The sequence below is a fragment of the Miniopterus schreibersii genome (genome assembly GCF_964146895.1).
Source record: "Miniopterus schreibersii genome assembly, chromosome: 14".
Taxonomy (NCBI): Eukaryota; Metazoa; Chordata; class Mammalia; order Chiroptera; family Miniopteridae; genus Miniopterus; species Miniopterus schreibersii.
In genome coordinates, this window is record NC_138114.1 from 37,535,905 (window position 1) to 37,556,976 (window position 21,072).

Sequence of the window (21,072 nt, forward strand, 5' to 3'; positions counted from 1 at the left end):
CAAGTCAGGGGCAGCGAATTTCTAACTAGACACATTGATCATTAACAGGGTTAGGAAGGGGTCCAAACTCAGCTTCCCTTAGGGACAGAGAATAGCTGGGCCTCAGGCCTCCTGTGGAGATGCTGGGCCCTCGAGTCTGGTCCTCTGTGAGGCAGGGGCTGAACAGAGGCTTGTCTAGGAATGTGGGGGGCCGGGCCTCAAAGGAGGGGAGGAAGTTGGACATCGCAGGCATCTATCCCCCTCTGACCACCCCCTTCACTGCCACCTCAGAAGTGGACTATGGGAAACTGGAGGAGAACCTGCACAAACTGGGTGCCTTCCCCTTCAAAGGTAAGTGGGCCTGTCCTCTGGGGGCTCAGGGGAGATGTGAATGACCCTGGTCTCTTCAGCCAGAGACCAGAGGAAGGGACACAGGCTCTGTCAAGCTGCTCAGGAACAGTGGAGTGCCCGGGGGTCATTTTATTATGGGAGAGGAACAGAGGGCACTGGTCTGGAGTCAGAAGACAGGTGGGAAGCTCCCGGCTGGCTTGAGACCTTGACTGAATCTCTCCTGCCTCAGTTCCTCCAGTTGGAAACTGCTAAAGCGCCATCTTAGCTCTCAGCATTATTATGGGGATCAAACTAGATACTGGGTGTGAAAGTCCTCGTCAGCTGGGCACTCTGTGCGGTGTGAGGGCAGCCAGGTGCCCAGTGGCAGCCCAGCCAGCAGGCTCACCTCCCTCAGGCTTGTTTGCACTCTCTCTTCCAGGCAAAGCCTCCCTTGGCCAGATTAATATTTGTTCTGGATTGTCTGACTCATTTTCCCTATACATGGATCTCCCCTCTCTGAGGCCAGGGACCACATCCTATTGGTGACACTGAACATACTACACAGCCACAAGCACAATAAATGAAGGTAGAAGGAGTGGAAAAGTCCCCCATCCTGCCCTGCTGGCCTTCATCCATCGCTCCTCACAGTCCCCTGAGGCGATACTCCCTATTGCACCATTTCACAGATGGGAAGGCTGGGCTCAGAATGACACGGGTACTTGCCCAAAGGCACTTGCTTGTACAGGTCCATGGCTGAGCGGGGATTTGAACACAGGTCTGACTGCACAGCCATGCTGAGTTTCACTCTACTGCACTGACTGCTGAGTTGCTAGACCAGGTGATTTCAACAGAGTCTGGTCAGCACCCGCTTTGGGAATGGAGTGGCTCCGACTGAGGCAGTGAGTGGAGCAGTTAAGAACAGGGACTCTATGTCTGGCTGGTGTTGCTCAGTGGTTGAGCATCAACCCATGAACCAAGGGTCCTCCGTTCGATTCTTGGGTGTTGGGGGCTCGATCCCTAGTAGGAGGCTTGCAGGAGGCAGCCGATCAATGCTTGTCTCTCACTGATGTTTCCATCGCTCTATGCCTCTCCCTTCCTCTTTAAAATCAATAAAAACATATATATATATTTTCAAAAGAACATGGACTCTAGATTCAAATCGCAGCTCTATTACTGACTTAGCTGTGAGCTAGTCTCTCTAAACCTCAGTCCCCCATCTGACACATGGGAATATAATGCCCGTCTCAGGATGGTTGGGAGGAAAATCTGAGGGAATGCAAGCGAAGGCATGCTCTAAGCTGTAGTGATATATTGGAAGGTATTGATACATTGTTATCCAAGGACAACAATGATTAGAATGACGGTGCTACTGGTACCGTGGGCAAAGCTGCTTTGGGACAGTGACCGCTGGCCTGAGACCCATTCATATCTCACTGCTGAGATGATGTGATCCTTTCCTAGAGGACAATGAATGCCCCGTGGACACCCACGTTGAGCTGTGTCACAAACTAAATAAATTTCTGCAGGGGCTCAGGTCACTGGGGCCTGAAAGTCTGAGCTGAGGTCTGGTTCTCCTGACGCTGAGAAGCTCCTGAAATCTCTAAGAGAAGAGAAGGCTCAGCTTCACCTTCCAGGTTCAAGGACACCTTAGTGCAGGGGGTGGGGAGGGTGGGGTTTGCACCTGACGTCTGCCTGCCACCCAGAGAATCCACAGAGACCCCCAGGTTCTTTGAACCCTCCCCTCCCAACTCCCACCGAGGGCAGGGCAGTGCCCAGGAGCACAGGCTGCTGTGGACTTGGCAGGCGGCAACCCCCCCGGCTGCCTGCTCCCACTTCTCTCTCTCACCCCAACCCAAGGTGGGGCGAGGCAGTGGACTGTGTAGAAAGAGCCCAGCACCTGAGTTAGAAGACTGGGTAGGAATCCTGGTTCCACCAGTTACAGTGACCTTGGAGAAGTCACTGAACCTCTGTTTCCTCATTTTTGGATGGGAATTGAGCCACAGGGTTCAACGCATTTCTCCCAAGGAGCTCAAACATGAGAGGCCCTGGCACAAAGAACATAGAGCCAGAGGGTCCTGTCACTGGTCCCAGGACACAGCCAGGTGCCCAGGAAGGGAGCAGTGAGCCACTTTAGCTGTAAAATCTGTGTTTCTCTTGCCCGATCCTAGCCCCGCTTTGCAGCTCCACGCTCAGGGGTAGAGGTGAGAACCATCACATTTCACATCAATAAGGTGAAGGTCCTCCAAAGCCTTTGATGAGTCGATGAACAGCTGGAGATTGTTCTGGAAGGCATTGCCTGAAACTCTGTAGGTTTTTAAAAAAATAATTTTTAATTTTTCAATTATAGTTGATGTGCACATATTATTTTAGTTGCAGGTATACAACCCAGTGATAAGACACATATAACTTATGACGTGATCACCCAATAAATCTAGTAACCATCTGACACCATATGTAGTTATTACAGTATTATTGACTATTATAGCTCTTTATATTTTTATTTTTTTCATTGTTAATTTATACTGATTATTTGGTATTATTTAAAAAGAATACTCTTTTTAAATAAAAGTTTTAACTAGAGACTGGAGGGTGGAGTTGTTGCTGAGGGGCCATTTGGTCCTGAATTCACTCTCACAAACCACCTCAGAAATGAACTTTGAACTGTTATTTCCAGATGAGGTCACTGGGCAACCACAGAGCTACTGCAGCCAGGCTGGAGAGTCGACGTTTCCATAGAACTTTAAGCTTTTGTCTTATTCCCTTGGTCTATAGACTGGACCATGGTTTCTTGTGATAATATAGAATATTTTTGTGTATATTAAAGCCATTACTGTAATAAAAGGTTTTGTTTATAATAACACAATTTTTACAACCCTATTTTGGCATTTCATTTCGTCATTTTTGAAAATGATGTTAGATGCCTCTGGGTGGGAAAATAGAGTGGCCCAGGCCTGTTTCCACCCCCAGAGGCCCTGGATATAACTTGGGATTGTGGCCCAGACTGTCCATTGTCTGTACCTTTGGAGAACCTGGCAGGCTGGCCTGCCTGCTCACAACTTGCACTGTGCCCATTTACGGGAATGGGGTGGGGTGGTGGTAAATTCTGGGTTTGCTGGTACATCACTAAGGCAAGAGGTAGCAGCCCCATCCTGGAATGGCCCCAGGGACCTGGGACCCCATGACCTCTCTTGTCCTATCTGCTCTGCTTTCTCAGCCCTGCTGGTTCCCACCCCTAACCCCCATTTGTGACCTCATGTTATTCCAGAATGAGCTCCTGGCTGGGCCCCTTTTCCCTATTCTGGACCCTGCCATGTAATGGGTCTGGGGGCTGCAAGTGGGGATGGAATGCTCTGAGTTGGCAGCAGGTGTGGGTCCTAGATGGAGGGAGACACCACCTCAGGCGGCCCGGAATGGATGCCAGCCCATCCAAGGGTGTTCTTCAGCCATGGACAGCTTGACCTAGCAGCCTCTGCCTGCTGGGGGCCCCTGGGTGGCAAGGAAGAGAAACCGAAGACTGGAAGATAAGAAGGACTGAGTTGCAGAATGGGTCACAAGAGAAGACAGAGGGGACTCAGAGTTGGGGAAGCTGCCCTTCCACTGACCTTGGGGATAGCCATCGGGGTGGGAGACAGAACCTGGGCCTCAGGCAATGCCCGCCAGGCTAGACATAAGGGATGCTGTGGCCTTTCCCCACCCAGTGAACCTCATAATGGGAGGCGGGAGGGGCAACCTAAGAAGGGTGCAGCAGGGGCCTGCCTGCCAGACACCCACAGGGAGCCTACCCTTTCCAGCATGAAACGCACCATCCGGGCTCCCCCACTCCCAGCGTGCTCTTAGCTCTGCCTGCCTGGCCTAGGGCCCTGGAGAACTTCTTGGAGCTCATCCAGCAGCCATCATGCAAGGTGGTGCTGGGGACTGTTCTCTTACTCGGAGGCGGAGGCTTCATACTGTGGCTTCAGAAGAGGAGAAGGAGGAAGCTAGCCCCCCAGTCTCCACAAGGTGAGCACGAGCCACAGGAAGGCCACAAGGCGCAGAACGAGAGCTGGATCAAATCTCACTTCAGCCGCCTTTCCGAAGAGAAGCTCTCCTCCTACAGCACCGCCGCGTCCGCCAGCAGCAGCATCGCCGCCCCCCAGCCCGAGGCAGGCCCCGGGGCGGCCAGCGCCACCATGCGCACCGACACCGCCACCTCCAGGGAGCCCTTGCCCAGCCAGCAGAGGCTGCCTGGGTCCTCAGGGGCCAGAGAGACCCACAAGGAGCCCTCATCCACAGATGAGGCCACATGGGCCGCCGTGGCTGCCAGTACTAAGGAGATTGACACCAAGGGACGGCAGGTGGCCAACTCCATGTTGCAGCGTGCCACAGTTTACCAGAACTCAGGCCACGTGGATTCCAGGGACATCAGCCAGGAGGAGCTGAAGGCCCTGGAGGAGGTGGAGATAAAGCTGAAAAACAATTTCCTCACCCAGCGGGAAACCACTGTAGCTGGTGTGAACCATACACACACCTTCCATGGCCATGGCCACCAGGATCATCCAAGCCACCAGAGCCACCAGAGCCACCAGAGCCACCAGAGCCACCAGAGCCACAGCCTGCCCAGCCGCAGCAACCAGACTTACCACCCCTTCCAAGCCACCTAACCATGGATGGAGATGCCCCTTCCCCCAACAGGGCTGGCACACAATCACAGGCCTGTTTTCTCTCTTATGGGATAACCTGTGTGGCCCAGAGTAAGATGCTATCACCCCAATCCCTTCTAACTCAGGTCCCTATAGGGGTCCTGGGCCCCTTCGACTTCATGAGTGGGGTCTGCCACAGAGGATGGCCCCTAATGAGGGAGAGCTGGGGGGGAGCAAAGCAGCTGAAACAGACTCACAGGCCCCTGTAGACCCGCCGAGAGAAGATAGATGAGGCAGATCCCAGGAAAAGCTGAGAGCCCCACACTGATGCCACATGCCTGGAACTGAGCCAATAAAGCCTTGTGCACCCTCACTCTGAGTCTGGGGGCTCTGTGGTCGGCCTCAGGGCTGGGCAGGAAGTGGGGGGAGGGTTTCTTCTCCACAGTCCTCTTGGTTTGGGCCTTGACCTGGGGCCTTTTCACTGAACTGATTTGAGACACCATACAATGGCTTCCCAGGGTCTCAGGTTCTGGGGATGAGATATATCTCCAGGGGGCTTCACACCCACCAACCTGCTTTTGTCAGGAAAAGAGGAAGCACCCAGGAATTAGGAGAAAGGAATTAGGAGAAAGAAATTTTAGAAACGAGTAAGTGAGCGATGTGGGCCGTAGGTCCCTGTCCTCTTGGTGCCATCCTCGGCTGGTCTATGGCTGCTCCAGTCCTGTGCAGCCCACACTGCAGTCCTCCCTCTGCCCGCCTGCTCCCTGGACCCACTGGGATCCACGTAGGCCCCCCCTTTAGAGCTATTGTGCTATATATTCCCTCTCCTTGTGATATTAGCATTGCCAGGCTGGGTTGCTGCTGCTGCTAGTACTACTACTACCAGCAGCTCCCTCTTTTTGAGGGTTTCCCCCCAGTTTTTAGTGTATGCCACCCATGAGGGAGGTATTACATTCTCCCCATTTTTCAGATGAGGCACCTGAGGCTCAGAGGTGTAATTCACCTGGGATGACAGACTGTGAGTGATGTCACGGGGTTAGAGCCCTGCTTTGGCTGACTCTGAAGCCCAAACCCAGACCCCCTGCCCTGTTCTGATGCCAGGCCCATGCCCACCATTCCTGGATGAGTCCACCTCTCTCAGGCTTATCTCCTGTCCTCTTCCCACATGTCCTGACACTTTCTGTGCTCTCCGGCAAGCCGGGGACTCTCCTGTTTCCTCTTCCAGGCTCCCAAGAAGCCATTTCTAGGGCAAGGAGTGACCCCATTAGGTAGTTAAAGGGAGGCAGCTGTCTCCCCCAGAGAATGTGAGAGAAGTCAGCTACACAGCACTGTCTAACCCCAAGTGACCCCTCTACATAGAAATTTCTTAACCATTTATGTCTATTATGGGGTTAGCAGTGATTCTCAACCTGTGGGCCTCAAACTCCAGGGAGAAGGTGCCCAGAATCTTGCAAAGAATGGGTAACTGTAAACATCCTAAATATTGTCTATTTTATGGTACAGAGTTGGGAGTCTTTGAATATTTTTGACATTGATAATAAGTGACTTTATATATATGCTGACATATATTTGCATATTTAAAATACTTTATAATAAAAATCTTAATTGGAAAAAATGGGGTCAGTCACACTGGAAAATGTTGGAGGCTACTTAATTAGACAAAAAAGCAAGAGTGGTGAGGTTTGGCTTCTAAAAGTGATTGTTAAAATCCATGAAGTGTATGCTTTTATCTGGAAGACCTAAATCCCTTATTAAAAGCTTATTACATAATATTTAAGATGCGCTCATCATGACTTCAGAATCTTTACTTTAAAAAAGTTGCAAACATTCAAATAAAACCTGCAGTTAGTATTGTACCAAGGTTAATTCTCTGGTTCTGGTCATTGTACTAGTAGGGTAAGATGTTATCATTGGTGGGGGCTGGGTGGGTGATGTAGGGAAATCTCCTGTACTCTTTCAGCAACTTTTCTATAAACTTAAAAGTAGTTCAGAATTAAAAGTCAAAGAAGTTTTCAGACAACTTAGTTATGAGTACGTTAAATTTTATTATAGCTGTGGGGAGGGGAATGGCTTGTTTCCCAGATCAAGGCTCAATTCCATTCAAGTTCATGGGGAAATTGCTTAAGCATTTTGTCAGGAATGTTCATTTCTTCCCTATGGGAGGTTATGAATTACATCACAGAAAAGCTCTACCCCAGACCAGGTCTGGGACAGTCTTCCTTTTACACAACATATCGCCAGCACACACCTCAGCAGGCAGTGTGCTAAGGCGTCACGTCACGGAGGAGGCCGTAAGGAGCGGGACACCGTCGCTGACCGTGATGATTCTGGGCAACATAGGACACGCGCTATGTAAGGAGAGCAAAACGCTGTGGGGAGCAAGGGGAGGGGAATGGGGGAAAGGCTGTGTCCTCTCAGCACTTGGGGCGCTGCAGCCAGGGGGTGTTCCAGGCAGAAGGGGACAGCGTGAGCAGAGGAGTAGAGGCAGGAAGGGGGCAATGTGTCTGGGGCACCTTGACGGTCGGTTTGGCTGAAGGGCAACATTTAGAGATAAACAAAAGGTAGGAGAAAAAGCCAGAAAAGGGACTGAAATTATTTTATTGTCATCCCATAAAAAGGAAATGGAAGCTCAGAGACGGGATGCCACTGGCTCAATAGCCAGAGGTAACTTGGGTCCAGGGCTTCCCTGACTCTACCACACTCCCTCTCCCCGCCTGGCATTTCTTCCCTTTGGGAGTCAGGACTGGGTCAGATGCTCCCTTAAATGACACAAGGGAGAGGCCACTAGGAGCCTTGAGCACACGGGCCTCCTTCAATCCCCCAGAGTGCAAGACCCAGCTGTCCTGCTATTGAGTCCAGGTCCGCCAGTGGGGTCCAGGGGCCTCTGGAACTGACCACCAGAATGAAGTGGATTTGGGAATGAGTGGCTATGGCTGATGAAGGGGCTGGAGCAAGAACCCACCTCAGCCCCCTTTGAGGAGGGGTGGCAGGCATGCGTGGGGAGGGAGATGTTCTTCCATTTGAATAGAGGGAGTAGCGAAGGTTTGAGTTCTAAGCCTTTGATCTCTAAATCAGGGGGTGCTGGTCCAGTCTTGGCTGGACTGAAGCCCTCCTCTAGGGTTAGCAGCCCTGCTCTAGGGGTGGCCCACTGCTATACACGGCGGCTTTACGTGCGAGACAGAAAGGCTCCCGCCGTGGGCTCCCAGCCTCACGCTCAGGAATTGCTCCTAAGGAGCCAGTCCAACGGAAGCCAAAAGCTATTTGCCTCAAGATGTTCCCTGCGATGTTAGCAAGGCAAAAGCCAAAAGAAAAAAGACAAAAAAAGCCGATTATCTAGTGAGCTATCCTGGCAATGCATTGAGTAGAATCTAACGGTGTAGTGAACAGCAAGGAAAAGGCTTGTGGTGTGACACTGACTACATCACACTGTGTCCCCTGAAGGATGACTCACAGGAACACTCTCTTGGTCCCTGTGCCAGGAAACTCTGTGTTTCTCGAGGGCAGCTGTCTTGCTTTTATCTTGAGTTCTACATATCTGTCAGCTGACCATGTTTCCCTTTTAACTTTTGAGTGTCGGGAAGCTCCGCATCAAATTCATGGCCCATTGCTCACAACTGGCTGACGGGTTTGGAAATCAATATCATTTCCAGCTTTATTTTCTTTCCTTTCTCCCAAACACTTGTATCTATTAATAACCTTGTTGTATTTTATGCTGTGTTTCTCAACTATTGAAGAAAAATATTTTTGGAATGGAATGGGCAGAGAGGAGAAAGAAAATTTTTTTAAAAAGGGAGGAAAGTGGTTTTACTAACATTCCTTTCAAGTTTCGCTGAATAGCAGCAAGTCTGCTGGTCCCTCATGGGTATAAAAGGGTTGACACCTTTAACCGTAATGTGAGAAACCATTCCAAATGCTTGATAGAACAGGAACATTAAACAGAAAAGAATGAGATGTCACTTTTCACCTAGAAGACTGGCAAAAATTCGTGCTGACAACCCCCAGTGCTGGCGTGGATGAGCCCCAACAGCCTCCTCTTTGTGCTGATGGGTAGGAACCGCTAATTAGACGTATGGCACGAGCGGTGCACATGCAGGACTTGGCAATTACACACCCAAGTGAACTGTAGGGAAACACTTAGACATGGGCGCAGAGGACCTTACAGAAAATGCTTGCTTTAGCATTTTAGCAAAAATAAGGAAACATTCGAAATGTCCTCAAAGGGGGAATGAAAAGTAAAGTGTGGGTCCTGGCTGGGTAGCTCAGTTGGTTAGAACATTGTCCCAATAGGCCAAGGTTGAGGGTTCAATCCCTGCTCAGGGCCCATACAAGAATCAACCAATGAATGCATAAATAAGTGGAACAATAAATAGATGTTTCTTTCTCTCCCTCTCTCTCTCTAAAAATCAATTTTAAACAAAGTAAATTGTAGCCCTAGCTAGTTTGGTTCAGTGGTTAGAGTGTCGGCCTGTGGACTGAAGGGTTGAGGGTTCGAGTCCGATCAAGGGCATCTTGATTGCAAGGGTACCTCTGTTGCAGGCTTGATTCCCGTGCAGGAGGCAACCAATCGATGTGTCTCTCTCACATCAATGTTTCTCTCTCTCTCCTTCTCCCTTCCATTCCCTCTAAAAAAAAAAAAAGTTAGTGGAAAAAATATTCTCAGGTGAGGATTAACAACAACAAAAAAGTAAATTGTGGCCTAAGTTCACGATGGAATATTATATAATAATGAAAAATGAATGAATCAGAGCTACATGTCCTGGTACAGACAAAGCTCAAAACACAATGTTGGGCAAAAATGGCACGCTGAGGAAGGTCTATACAAGTTTGACGTCATTTCTATAAAGCTTAAAGTGGCAAAACCCATATTATATCTTGTTTATGGGTCCAAATGTATGTCTTAATAGCATAAAGACATGAATGGGAACAATAACACCTGAGTCAGGACAGCAAGAGGAGGAAGAGGAAGGTGACCACAGGAGGGTTGCCAAGCGTGCTGGATACACACGTGGATTATGTTATTATCTGCTCTTTGGGGTGTGGCTAGATCAGTTCATTAAAACAAAGAAAAATGGTGTGAACTCTATTATTGCAACTGGGTAAAACATTCTGGCCGCATCAAGACAAAGATGGGAAGGAAACATGTGAAAAGCCATGGTTTTCAGGAGGTGGTAGCAGTAATGTCCCTGCTGTTCGTAAGAGATGGGAAGGTGTCTGTTGACGTGATGCCATCTCTCCTGTAGGCTTTGTGGTCCAGGGCTCCAATGGCGAATTCCCTCTCCTGAGCAGCAGTGAGCGCCTGGAGGTGGTGAGCCGCGTGCGCCAGGCCATGCCCAAGGACAAGCTCCTGCTAGCTGGCTCTGGCTGCGAATGTGAGGCCATAATGCCCTGGGCCCTGGGGGTGGCTTGGGGTGGGGGCAGGCTCCCTGGCCCAGGGGCTGGGTTCAGTCTACTTGTTCTGTCTTTTCTGCACCGCTTGCTTGCCTCAGGGTCCTAGCCTAGCCTTTCTTCCTCCTGCTGCTCTCGCCCTCCGTGGCATGGCCCATGGGCAAGACGCCCTCTTTCCTCCTGCAGCTACTCAAGCCACGTTGGAGATGACCGTGAGCATGGCCCAGGTCGGGGCCGATGCCGCCATGGTGGTGACCCCTTGCTACTATCGTGGCCGCATGAGCAGCGCTGCCCTCATCCACCACTACACCAAGGTGGGCGTGAGGGGTGGGCATGGGTTTGAGGTCTGGAACCAAGTGGAAGCTGCGGAGGGAGAGCCACTGCCTGAGAAGAGGAGACTGAGAAGCTGGGGATGGAGTGGCAAGCCTACTTCCCGTGAACGGCAGGGGGAAATGCCACTGTCTGCCAGCTGTGTGACATAGGGTAACTGCCCTAACCATGCTGTTTCCTCCCTTCTCAAATGGGAGGAATAAAGGCATCTTCTTCAGAGTGTTGCTGTGAGACTAACTTATATCAAAACATAAGGAACTTGGGACTGTGCTGGGCCCATAAAAAGCACTCATTAATTATTACCCACTTTTACTGCTTACAAGCAGGGCATGTGGCACTGTGACTCTGGTTCACGAGGTGGGCCTGGCCAGGGTGCACTGGCCCTGATCTTCAGGCCTGGGCAGCTGTCCTCTTCCCACTTCTCTGCGTCCCTCAGGTCGCTGACCTCTCTCCAATTCCTGTGGTGCTGTACAGTGTCCCAGCCAACACGGGGCTGGACCTGCCTGTCGACACGGTGGCCACGCTTTCCCAGCACCCGAATATCATCGGCATCAAGGACAGCGGTGGTGATGTGAGTGGCAGCAGCTCCTGGCTAGGGCACCATGCACTTCTCTTTCGTTGCCAACTTCAGGGCAGCTCTGGGACCTGCTTCAGTGTGGGTCCTCTCTGTTGTGTGGGCTCTCTGGGGTGGGGGGAGGAGGGTCTCATTCTACCCCCTGGCCCAGCCCCCACCCGGGCTAGCCTGAGGCTCTGGGCCCGGCTCACACCAGGCTTGCTGTTGCAGGTGACCAGAATCGGGCTGATGATTCACAAGACCAGGAGGCAGGATTTCCAGGTGTTGGCTGGATCAGCTGGCTTCCTGCTGGCCAGCTATGCTGTGGGTAGGCCTCCTCCTGCTCTCACACTGTGAAGGGTGACCCAGATTCACCCAGGCAGCTGGGGTCTGCTGGAAGAGACCATGAGGGCCGGGGCTGGGTCTGCAGAGGGCCTTTGTAGCTTGCCTGTTCCAAAACCTCTGAAGTCTAGCACACTGCTTGCCTGTCTGGACACTGGGTGCTTGTGAATGACCTTGTTGGGTGGAGGAGAGTGACTGTGTACAAACCGTGACCTATCATAGGGATGCCTGCAATTTGCTCTAAATCCCAGGCTCCCCGCTTAGGTGACAAATTTAGTTCCTCTAATCTCCCAGAGGCCTTGGGGCCCTCCCCTGTAGTCCAGTGGTGATTTTCCTCTCTCTGGTTGCAAGCTAGAATGGTCAGACCTGCAGGGCTGGGCAGGGACCTTCAGCTGCCTGATCAGACTCTGTGCCAGTCCAGGAACCTAGGAACGTCATCATTAGAGCAATTGTTCTTGTCTGTTTGGGGTCCTTGGGTTCAGGTTTGATTTGAGCCGGAGGGGGTGAAGGGTGGGGGGAGCATCTGCTCCTTCAGCTGACACAGATTTAAGCTGCTTTTCCAAAGCTTCAGGGTCCTATTCTCTCTGGTTTGTGCAAACTTTGGTTCACTGTCTAGGTCCTTGCACCCCCGCCCCCCCCCCCCCCCCCCGCATATCACCGTCTCTAAAGGCGAAGAAGGGGGACTCAGTTATGCCTTGTTCCTGAGAGTGGGGTAGAGGGGAAAAGCACAGACTCTGGAGGCCTAGCATTTGAGCTGGAATCTCAGCTCTGCTGTTAACTCACTGGGTATTGGTAGGCAAGGTACTCGACCCCTCTAGATGTGAGTTTCTACTCTGTAAAGCAGGGGATGTTGTGAGAGTTAGAGAGCACTGGCCCTATGTCTGCCACAGTGCTTGGCACATAATAGGGATTCAATCAAGTGGCAGCTATATTAGCTCATTCCTAGGTGCCTCCTCTCTCTCCAGGTCTGAAGCCCTCTGCTTAGGGGCACTCGTAATTAGCCTTCGCATCACACTCACAGGCTGGCAGAAGTGGCAGGGCCCTCTGCCATCTCAGCCAGTCCATTTTCATTGCCCAGATGAAAACAAAGAGGACCAGAGGGTCTATGACTTGTCCAAGTTCATGCAGCCAATGGGAGGAAACGCCTGGTGTCCTGACTGTGTCCAGAGTGCTTTCCACGCCTCACCCCATCCCCACCCGTTCCTGGCTGAATTCACCGGAGGGGGTGGAGGTGGTAAGGGGCAGATAAGTTTTCAGAAGAGCAAAGGCTTCCCATTCACTTCACCCCCTTTCAGGATGGTGAGTCAGGGGCTAGTAGAGGAACGTGGAGGTGTCAACCGACCCATAGGACTTTACTTTCTTGGGGGGGGGGGCGAGGAATGCTGGGAAGGAACCGTCCTTGAGTTAGCCTTCCGTCCCTAATCCCTGACTCTCAGCCTGCAGGGTTCTACTTCCAATATGCTGGCAGCTTTTCTCTCTGTACTCTGCAGATTCACAGAGCGTGCCTTTGACATGACCAACCAGTAGCATAGAAATCCGCATCCTAGCTCCCCAGAGCAAAGAGGGGCTGGGGACCAGGGTTTGGGATTCTCTGTGAGAAGAGGCCTGGCTGATGTTCTGCATTTTACTCTGGGTAGGAGCGGTGGGGGGCGTGTGTGCCCTGGCCAATGTCCTGGGGGCTCAGGTGTGCCAGCTGGAGCGACTCTGCCTCACAGGACAATGGGAAGATGCCAAGAAGCTACAGCACCGTCTCCTTGAGCCAAACACTGCGGTGAGCTCCCAGCCAATGGCAGCAAAGGGTTGGGGGTGGTGGGGGGTAGTTCTGTGTCCTCATTATAGTGGGAGCCAGGGCAGCCACAGGGGTCCCCACTCAGATTCTTGCCTTTTAGAAAGTCCTTTTAGAGAACATCCCAGTGTGGGAACTCCTCGTGCCTCCTCAGAAAATCTTGACTTCAGACAAAGTTGAGCCTTAACTTTAGTGTGCATTAGAATTCTTTCAGGAATCTAGTTAAAAATGTAATTCCTTAGGCCCAGGAATAGGCACTGAGACAGCATCCTGAGTGATTGTGACATAAGTCATCCTGGGACCTAACTCAAAGATGCCCTACCTAGAGAAAGGGGCCATGAGCCTTATGCCAGCTTTATAAGGGGCCACATCCTAACAGAATGAATGAGAGTAGTGAAGGAGAAGTTGGAACGCTGGAGATATTTAGAGCCCAGATTTCCCAGGAGAATTCTGTCTTCAAATAATCTATTCTGCAGGCAGACCGTATACCCCAATTCTGTGTTGGCCAAGTCAAGAAGAGCCAAGATAGAAAGCTTGCCAAGTGCCAGGCAATGCTGTGCAGGGCCATATTGGAGTCTGAAGCAAAAAGAAAAATGTGTTCCTATAGACATGTTTTTATGTATATTTTTAATTAAACTTATAATACAGGGAGATCCCATGTGCCCACTACTCAGTTTCCCCCAGTAGGAACAGTATCACAACCAGGATTGTGATACTGATATAGTCAAGATACAGAATATTTCCATCACCACAAAGATCCCTCATGCACACTTTTATAGCCACACATACCCACCTCCTGCCCTCACCCCGTTTAACCTATGGCAACCACAAATATGTTTACCAATTTTTTGATTTTGTTAGTTCAAGACTATTATATAAATGAAATAATATAGTTTATAGCCTTTCGAGATTGGCTTTTTCACTCAGACTGATTTCCTGAAGATTCATCCAGGCGCTGCATGTGCCATTAGGTGGTTCCTCGTAACTGATGAGTCGTATTTCATGATATGGCCATCCTACCACTTGTTTAACCACTCGCCTGTTGAAGGACAGCTGGGTGTTTCCAGTTTGGGCTATTCAAAACTGCTATGAGCATTCACGTACATGTTTTTGCGGGACCATAAGTTTTCATTTTTTCTAGGATAAATACACAACTGCTGGGTCATATGATGATTGCATGTTCAGTTTTTAAAGAAACTGCCAACTGTTTTTCAGAGTGGCTATACCATTTTACATTGTAAATCTATGAGTGATCTAATTTCCCTTCATCTTCACCAGCGTTTGATCTTGTGACTTTTAGCCATTCTGATAGGTGTGTAGTGATATTTCATTGTTGTTTTCTTAACCTTCACCTGAGGACATTTTTTCCATTGCTTTTCAGAGAGTGGAAGGGGGAGGGGGGAGAGACATCGATGTGAGAGAGACGCAGACACATTGACTGGTTGCCTCGCGTACAGGGCCCAACGAGGGCCAGGGGGAGAGCCTGCGACCGAGGTATGTGCCTTTGGCCGGAACTGCACCCGGGACCTTTCAATCCACAGGCCGATACTCTAACCACAGAGCAAAACTGGCTAGGGCTCGTTGTGGCTTTAATTTGGACGTCTCCTATGGCTAATGCTATAGAACATCTTTTCATGTATAGATTTGCCATCTGTATATGCTCTTAGATGAAATGCCTATTTATGTCACCTACCCATTTTCTAATTGAATTATTTGGTTTTTTACTGTTGAGTTTTGGAAGTTTATTGTATCTCCTAGATACTAGTCTTTTGTTAAATATGTGGTTTGCAAATATTTTCTCCCAATCTGTAGCTTGTCTTGTCATTCTCTTAAAATGTCTTTTGAAGAGTAAAAGTTTTTTATTTTGATAGTGTCAAGCTTATCAATATTTTGTTTATGCTTTTGATGTCTAAGAACTGTTTGCCTACCACCAAATTGTGAAGACTTTCTCCTATTTTTTTCCTAAAATTGTAGTTTTATATTTTACAAGTTTGTGGCCCATTTTGAGTTAATTTTTGTGTAAAACGTGAGACTTGAGTTCTTATTTTTTTTGCCTGTAGATATCCACTTGTTGCAGCAGCGTTTGCTGAAAAGACGATTTTCCTCCACTGAGTTGCTTTTGTGCCTTTGTCAGAAACCAGTTGGGCGTTTGTGCGAGCCTATTTCTGAATTCCCTATTCTTTCCATCGACCCATCCTTCGGCAATGCCACGTAGGCGTGATTACCGAACTATATCATGAATCTTAAAATCAGGTAGCCCCAGCTGGGTGCTCAGTGGTTGGAGCACAGGCCAGCTGACTGAAGGGTCTCGGGTCCGATTCCCCTGGCCAGGGGCATGTACCTTGGTTGCAGGCTCGCTCCCCAGCCTCTCTCCCCCCTCCACTCTCTCTGAAAAGCAGTGGAAAAAATGAGGGCAAAAAAACCCCTTAAAATCAGGTAGACTGATCCTTCCCTTTTTGTTTTTTCAATATCACTTTAGGTAACCAGATTTCTTTGCCTTCCCATGTAAATTTTAGAATAATCTTTTCTATATCTACAAATACTCTTGCTGGGATTTTGATAGGAATTATATTAAGTCTGTATACCATTTTGGGGACAATTGACATTTTCACTAGGTTGTCTCCAAAGCTTCGTGGTATGTCTCTCCATCTGTGTAGACTTCCTTTATTTCCTCAGCATTTTGTAGTTTTTGGCAAACAAATCCTGTACAAGTTTTGAGAGATTTACACCTAAGTGGCTCATTTTTAAAAAATATTATCTTTATTGATTTCAGAGAGAGGACAGGAGAGGGAGAGAGAGAGAGAAAAACATCAATGATGAGAGTCATTGGTCGGCTGCCTCCTGCACGCCCCTGACTGGGGACCGAGCCCACAACCTGGGCCTGTGCCCTGACCGGGAATCGAACCCCGACCTCCTGGATCCTAGGTCGACATTCAAGCGCTGAGCCACATGGGCCGGGGCAGCTCATATTTTTTGAATGATTATAAATGGCATTGTATTTTTAATTTCACTATTCATGTGTTCATTGTTAGCATATAGAAACGCAATTGATTTTTGTATGTTTATCTTGTATCTTATGACTTTGCTGAACTCACTTATTGGTCCTAGTTTTTTTGGTAGATTCCTTGGGATTCTCTACATAGACAATCATACCATCTACAAATAGGGGAAGTTTTATTTCTTCCTTTCTGATCTGTTTTGGTTCCTTTCTTGCCTCACTGCTGACAAGAACTTCCTGCACAACGTTGTGTAAGAGTGGCGACGATGAACTTCCTTGCCTTGCTCCTGATCTTAAGGGAAGACATTCAGCCTTCCACCACTAAGCAAATGTGAGCTGCAGGTTCCTAGAGTCACTCTTTATCAAGTCGAGGAAGATCCCCCTCTAGTCTAGTTTTCAGAGAGTTTTAAAAATCATTAATGGGTGTTGAATTTTGTCAAATGCTTTTCTACATTGATTGATATGGTCATGTGATTTTTTTTCTTCCTTTTAGCCTGTTAATATGGTGGATTACATTAATAATTTTCAAATGTTGAGCCAGACTTGCATCCCTAGAATTGAAGCCACATAGTATATAACTCTTTTTACATATTGCTGAATTCCATTTGCTAGTATTTTATTAAGTATTTTTCTTTATATTCATGAGGGATATTGGTATATAGTTCTCTCTCTGCATTTAATTTTGTACTGCTTTTGTGTGATTTTTGTATCAGGATAAAAATAGCTTCATAAATCAATCGGAAAGTATTCTTTTCTCTTCAACTTTCTGGAAGAGGTTCTATATAGAATTGCTATCAAATCTTTTTTTTCAGTTTTTGGAATTCTCCAGCGAAACTATCTAGACCTGGAGACTGCTTTAATGGGAGTTTTAAAATTTTTTCAGCTCTGCACTGGGCTCTGCATTAGGCCTCTACTGATACCTCCTGGTCTGGGAAGGGTGGGAGTTTCTCTTTATTGCTCCCAAGTGGTCTCCACTGACATCGTGAGTGTGTCTGTGGGGGATGGCCTTTTCAAGGGTGGATAGTGGTGAAACCTGTGAGTTTTCGCTAGGCCTCTCCTGAGACCATCCCTCACGGATGGGAAGGGACACTCCTGAGTTGGGGGGTAGATCTGGCTCCCCATACAGCCTTGCTGGCCTGGGTAAGGGTGGGGCCCACAGTTTTTGTTTGTTTTTGTGGGCTTTGGCTGGAGTACAGTGGTTGTTGTCTAAAAGTTTTCCATCTTCCTAGGCTGCTCCTTTCCTGGTCCTTGGCTAGAGAGAATGGCCTTTTGTTGGGGCTTTTATTGTCTGTGCCCACTGGCATTTCAGGGCTGCTGGCTCCTTCAGCTCCAAGTCTGGGCCAGTTAACCAACCACATGTTGTTCCTTGGTCCTGAGGCCCCAGCCAGTCTTCCTTCTCTCTGCCTTTCAGACTCTTTTTATGTTTATTTTTATATAACATCCAGGAATTTTTAGTTGTACTTATTGGGAAGTACAAAATAGGGAAAAGTACATCTCTTCCACTTTCTTGGAAGTAGAAGCTCTAACGAGTTTTCTAAATGATTTTTTTCAGCCCTCAGAACATTAAAAATATTGAAAAATTTTAAAGTAGGTATATTCAAGCTTACAGCATTCTTTTAGTTTTAAATACTTTATACCAAATGTTTGTTATAATTTTATAATAATTTGAATGGAAGCAAATTTATCAGAACAAATTTTCCCCAAATCTACTTCTAGAAAAAAAAATTAACCATTAAGAAATACACAAAACATGTCTATAGGGGCCTTATGGCCTTACTGACATGTTTACTTTGCCTCAGGCTACAATATGGCAGGGCATAGTTCTGTTGGATCCTGTTTTTATTTAAAACTTTGATGCTTTGTTCATTATGGACATTTTGTATCAATTTTGATTTTTTAAATTGTATTAACTATTTTCCTTGATGACTGAGTTTTTTGGCACTCCCTTAGGCTTCCCAGACTGAGCTAGGCAATGTTTTTCATTTGGGTAAAGCGATGGGCAGGCTCCAGATCTCTCTCAGTTTATGACTTTACCTCAAAGAGCAAATTAACTCAGACATAGAGAAAGGACAGCTGAGGAGGCAAGCATGAGTCTTCCTGGATATTAAAGTTCTCCTGGGATAGGATGCTCTGTAAATAGGAAGAACTGCAGAAATGAGGGCCTTTCAGCTGAGCCCCATCAGGGCACAGGCTGTACTGTACTGGGCATTCCACTGGGATGGGACCTCTGCTGTCCCACTCCCATCCACCTGCAAGAGAGAAGGTCCCAGAACCCGTGTACCACTAGGACATGAAGAGAAGCTTCTGGGGCTTTTGGGGTCTGGTATAATAGTGGCATTTTTCTCATTCAATTCATGTGACATGAGGTAGGTGTTGCTATCATGCCACCTTATAGATGAAGCAGCTTGGGCTGCTTCTTGGGAAGAGAGGATGCTTGCTGCCATCCAATGCTCTGCATGCCATCCTGCCTTACCCTGAGGAATTCCTCCTCTGCCAGCTCTGGGCACACACTCAGGAATTCCTGGAACACCTTTCTGCTGCCTGGGCTGTAGGCTCAACCACCCCCAAGAGCAGCTTGATGTCACCTTATTTCCCTGCCCTGCTTGGACACAATGTCCTTTCTAGCCTTCTCACCCAGCCAGCCTTGTGCCCTGGCTATATTTAGGACTTTCCACACTCTACCACCAAAGCATTCAACCCTTTCTCAGGGTCTGAAGAGGGGAAAATCAGAGGTCTTCAGGCACCTGTGATGAGAGAAAGCTTTTCTCTAGGTATTTCTTGTGTCTACTCTCTCCCCTAGGCCTTTCCCACCCTACTCAGGTTTTGGGTGAAATTCCCGGGTTATTAGAACACCACAGCTGGCTAGGGCCAGGCCTGAGAAGAGTCTTGCTAACACCTACTGGCCTCTAGTGGTGAATAGTTATTAGTTATAAGTCAATCTTTCATCAGGTTGCCAATCTTTTCACCCCAAACAACCTTTTTGTTTGTTTTTTAATTTTTACCCTTCATAAAGCCCATACTTCTAAGGTTTTTCCTTCCCTCCAAATAAAACTTTATTAAGTAATGATTACTTTCCTAGTTTTTTAGGAAGTCAAAGATTCATCTAACACTTCTGATCAGCATGAAATAAGCAGTTGCTATGCTAAAAGCACAGAAATTTGATGCATGATTTTCTGTAAAACTCCATGCATGACTTTAAATTGACAGTAGCCTTAGGTCCCTCATGACAATGGAAAAGATTTTAGAGATCATGTTCAGTCCTCTCATTTTTTTTAGACAAGATAACTTGCTCAGAGGTACTAAGTTAATGATGTAAGGTTATACAATGAAACAAACTTCTTTGGACAAAGATTCATTCTTTTTCCTGTGAGAGCATTTAGAACAGGCCAGTAGAGATTTTGGCTATGCCTGACTTCCCAGGCCTGCCATGCCCTGGGTCAGGTTCCAGGGAACTAAGCTGTGGACCAGTCATATTCTAAGCCCAGACCTGCAGCGTTGCTTTCTCTCCTCCCCAACTGGTGGATTTTTCTCCCCAAACCAAAGGAGGTGTCTTTCTTAATTTGAGGTTTTGGCATTGTGTTCTCTACTGCCAGCTTGCCTTCTGGTCTCTTAATCTGGATTCCCAATCTACCCTGGGTGTCACAGATTTGAGAGAGTTATTTTAATGGGAGAGAAGGGTAGAAACCCCAACTTTCTAAGAGTGACATATGTCTGGGTCCTGAGGGTATCTGTGTAGGGACTCCCCAGTCTCTTCTAACAGGCCCTGCTTCTCAGGTGACGCGGCGCTTCGGGATCCCGGGGCTGAAGAAAACCATGGACTGGTTTGGCTACTATGGAGGCCCCTGCCGGGCCCCGTTGCAGGAGCTGAGCCCTGATGAGGAGGAGGTGCTGCGCTTGGATTTCACCAACAATGGCTGGCTCTGAGGGCAAGGAAAGGACAGGCAGGAACCCATCTCAGCTCGACTTGTACCTGTAGCCAGAGAGGAACATGGGAACAAGAGGGTTCATGGCTCCCTTTCCTACTTGTCCTTCAGGTGCCTCTCACTAGGTGCCATGCATGCTCATTTCCTTTTCTTACAACCCCATGACTTCTTGAATTTGTATCCTAAACTCTGAGTCTCTAGAGACCTTCAGTCTGAGCACGAGGGAACGCTTACTGTCTCTCTACTGTAGTTTCCTATGCCCCAAGACACGTGAGCCAGGAGCAAGAGGGGAAGGGTAGAGGCAGCTGGGCACAGGAGGGCTGTGTATCTGAAGGGAGGACTACTTAGACTTGAGGATACAAACCTGATTCTAGCACAAGCAGGGGAAGCCAAGGCTACTCTAAGAATCCCCGTTCTGACTCTTTCTGGGGATGTGATCAGAAAAATGTCACTTGTCTTTGAAAGCCTTCCCCCCCCCCCCGCCCCCAAGATGCATTCCAGCCACAGTGCCCTTTCCTAAATCCATTTTGATTCATTGCATATTCTTGTCTCTAGCTTTGATCTCAAATTTCAAGTGCACAGAGACAACCCAGAATTGGTAAATAATGACACCTAGTGGATAAATGTTACATTCTAGAGGATTTTTATCAACACAGGTCTGAAACATTAGGAAAGGGGGCTTGGCCTGAGACAGGACCATCCTCTTGCCTATAGGCACTCTGCTTTTATTGTTAAAAATAATTACTTTGTTATTGCAATAAAGTTTAATAAATTAAACTAGTGTGGCTGTGTAGAGGTTGATAGTCCGCTGCTCTGTAGTTCTTAGG

The 21,072-nt window shown here is 48.3% G+C and overlaps 2 protein-coding genes across 2 annotated transcripts; both read left to right on the forward strand.

Annotated features, from left to right (window-relative positions):
- Nucleotides 1–58: 58 nt before the first annotated feature.
- HOGA1 (4-hydroxy-2-oxoglutarate aldolase 1) lies at nt 59–21,037 on the forward strand. Its single transcript, XM_081158232.1, has 7 exons — nt 59–330; nt 10,169–10,297; nt 10,500–10,627; nt 11,080–11,214; nt 11,428–11,524; nt 13,176–13,309; nt 20,097–21,037. Exons 1-7 carry the CDS (start codon nt 120–122, stop codon nt 20,244–20,246), a joined length of 984 nt encoding a protein of 327 aa, XP_081014358.1. The 5' UTR covers nt 59–119; the 3' UTR covers nt 20,247–21,037.
- On the forward strand, nt 3,390–4,949 carry LOC308567230 (uncharacterized protein C10orf62; the record flags this gene model as incomplete). Its single annotated transcript, XM_081158573.1, has 2 exons — nt 3,390–3,394; nt 4,166–4,949. The coding sequence occupies 2 exons, from the start codon at nt 3,390–3,392 to the stop codon at nt 4,947–4,949; spliced, it is 789 nt and encodes a 262-aa protein (XP_081014699.1).
- Nucleotides 21,038–21,072: the final 35 nt, after the last annotated feature.

What these genes read in the sequence shown, in the direction of transcription:
- HOGA1 (XM_081158232.1), top strand. Translation starts at nt 120, where the DNA reads ATGCTGGGCCCTCGAGTCTGGTCCTCTGTGAGGCAGGGGCTGAACAGA. An exon ending in GCTGGCCAGCTATGCTGTGG is followed by an intron (nt 11,525 to 13,175) that starts GTAGGCCTCCTC and finishes TACTCTGGGTAG; the next exon opens with GAGCGGTGGGGGGCGTGTGT. An exon ending in TCCTTGAGCCAAACACTGCG is followed by an intron (nt 13,310 to 20,096) that starts GTGAGCTCCCAG and finishes CCTGCTTCTCAG; the next exon opens with GTGACGCGGCGCTTCGGGAT.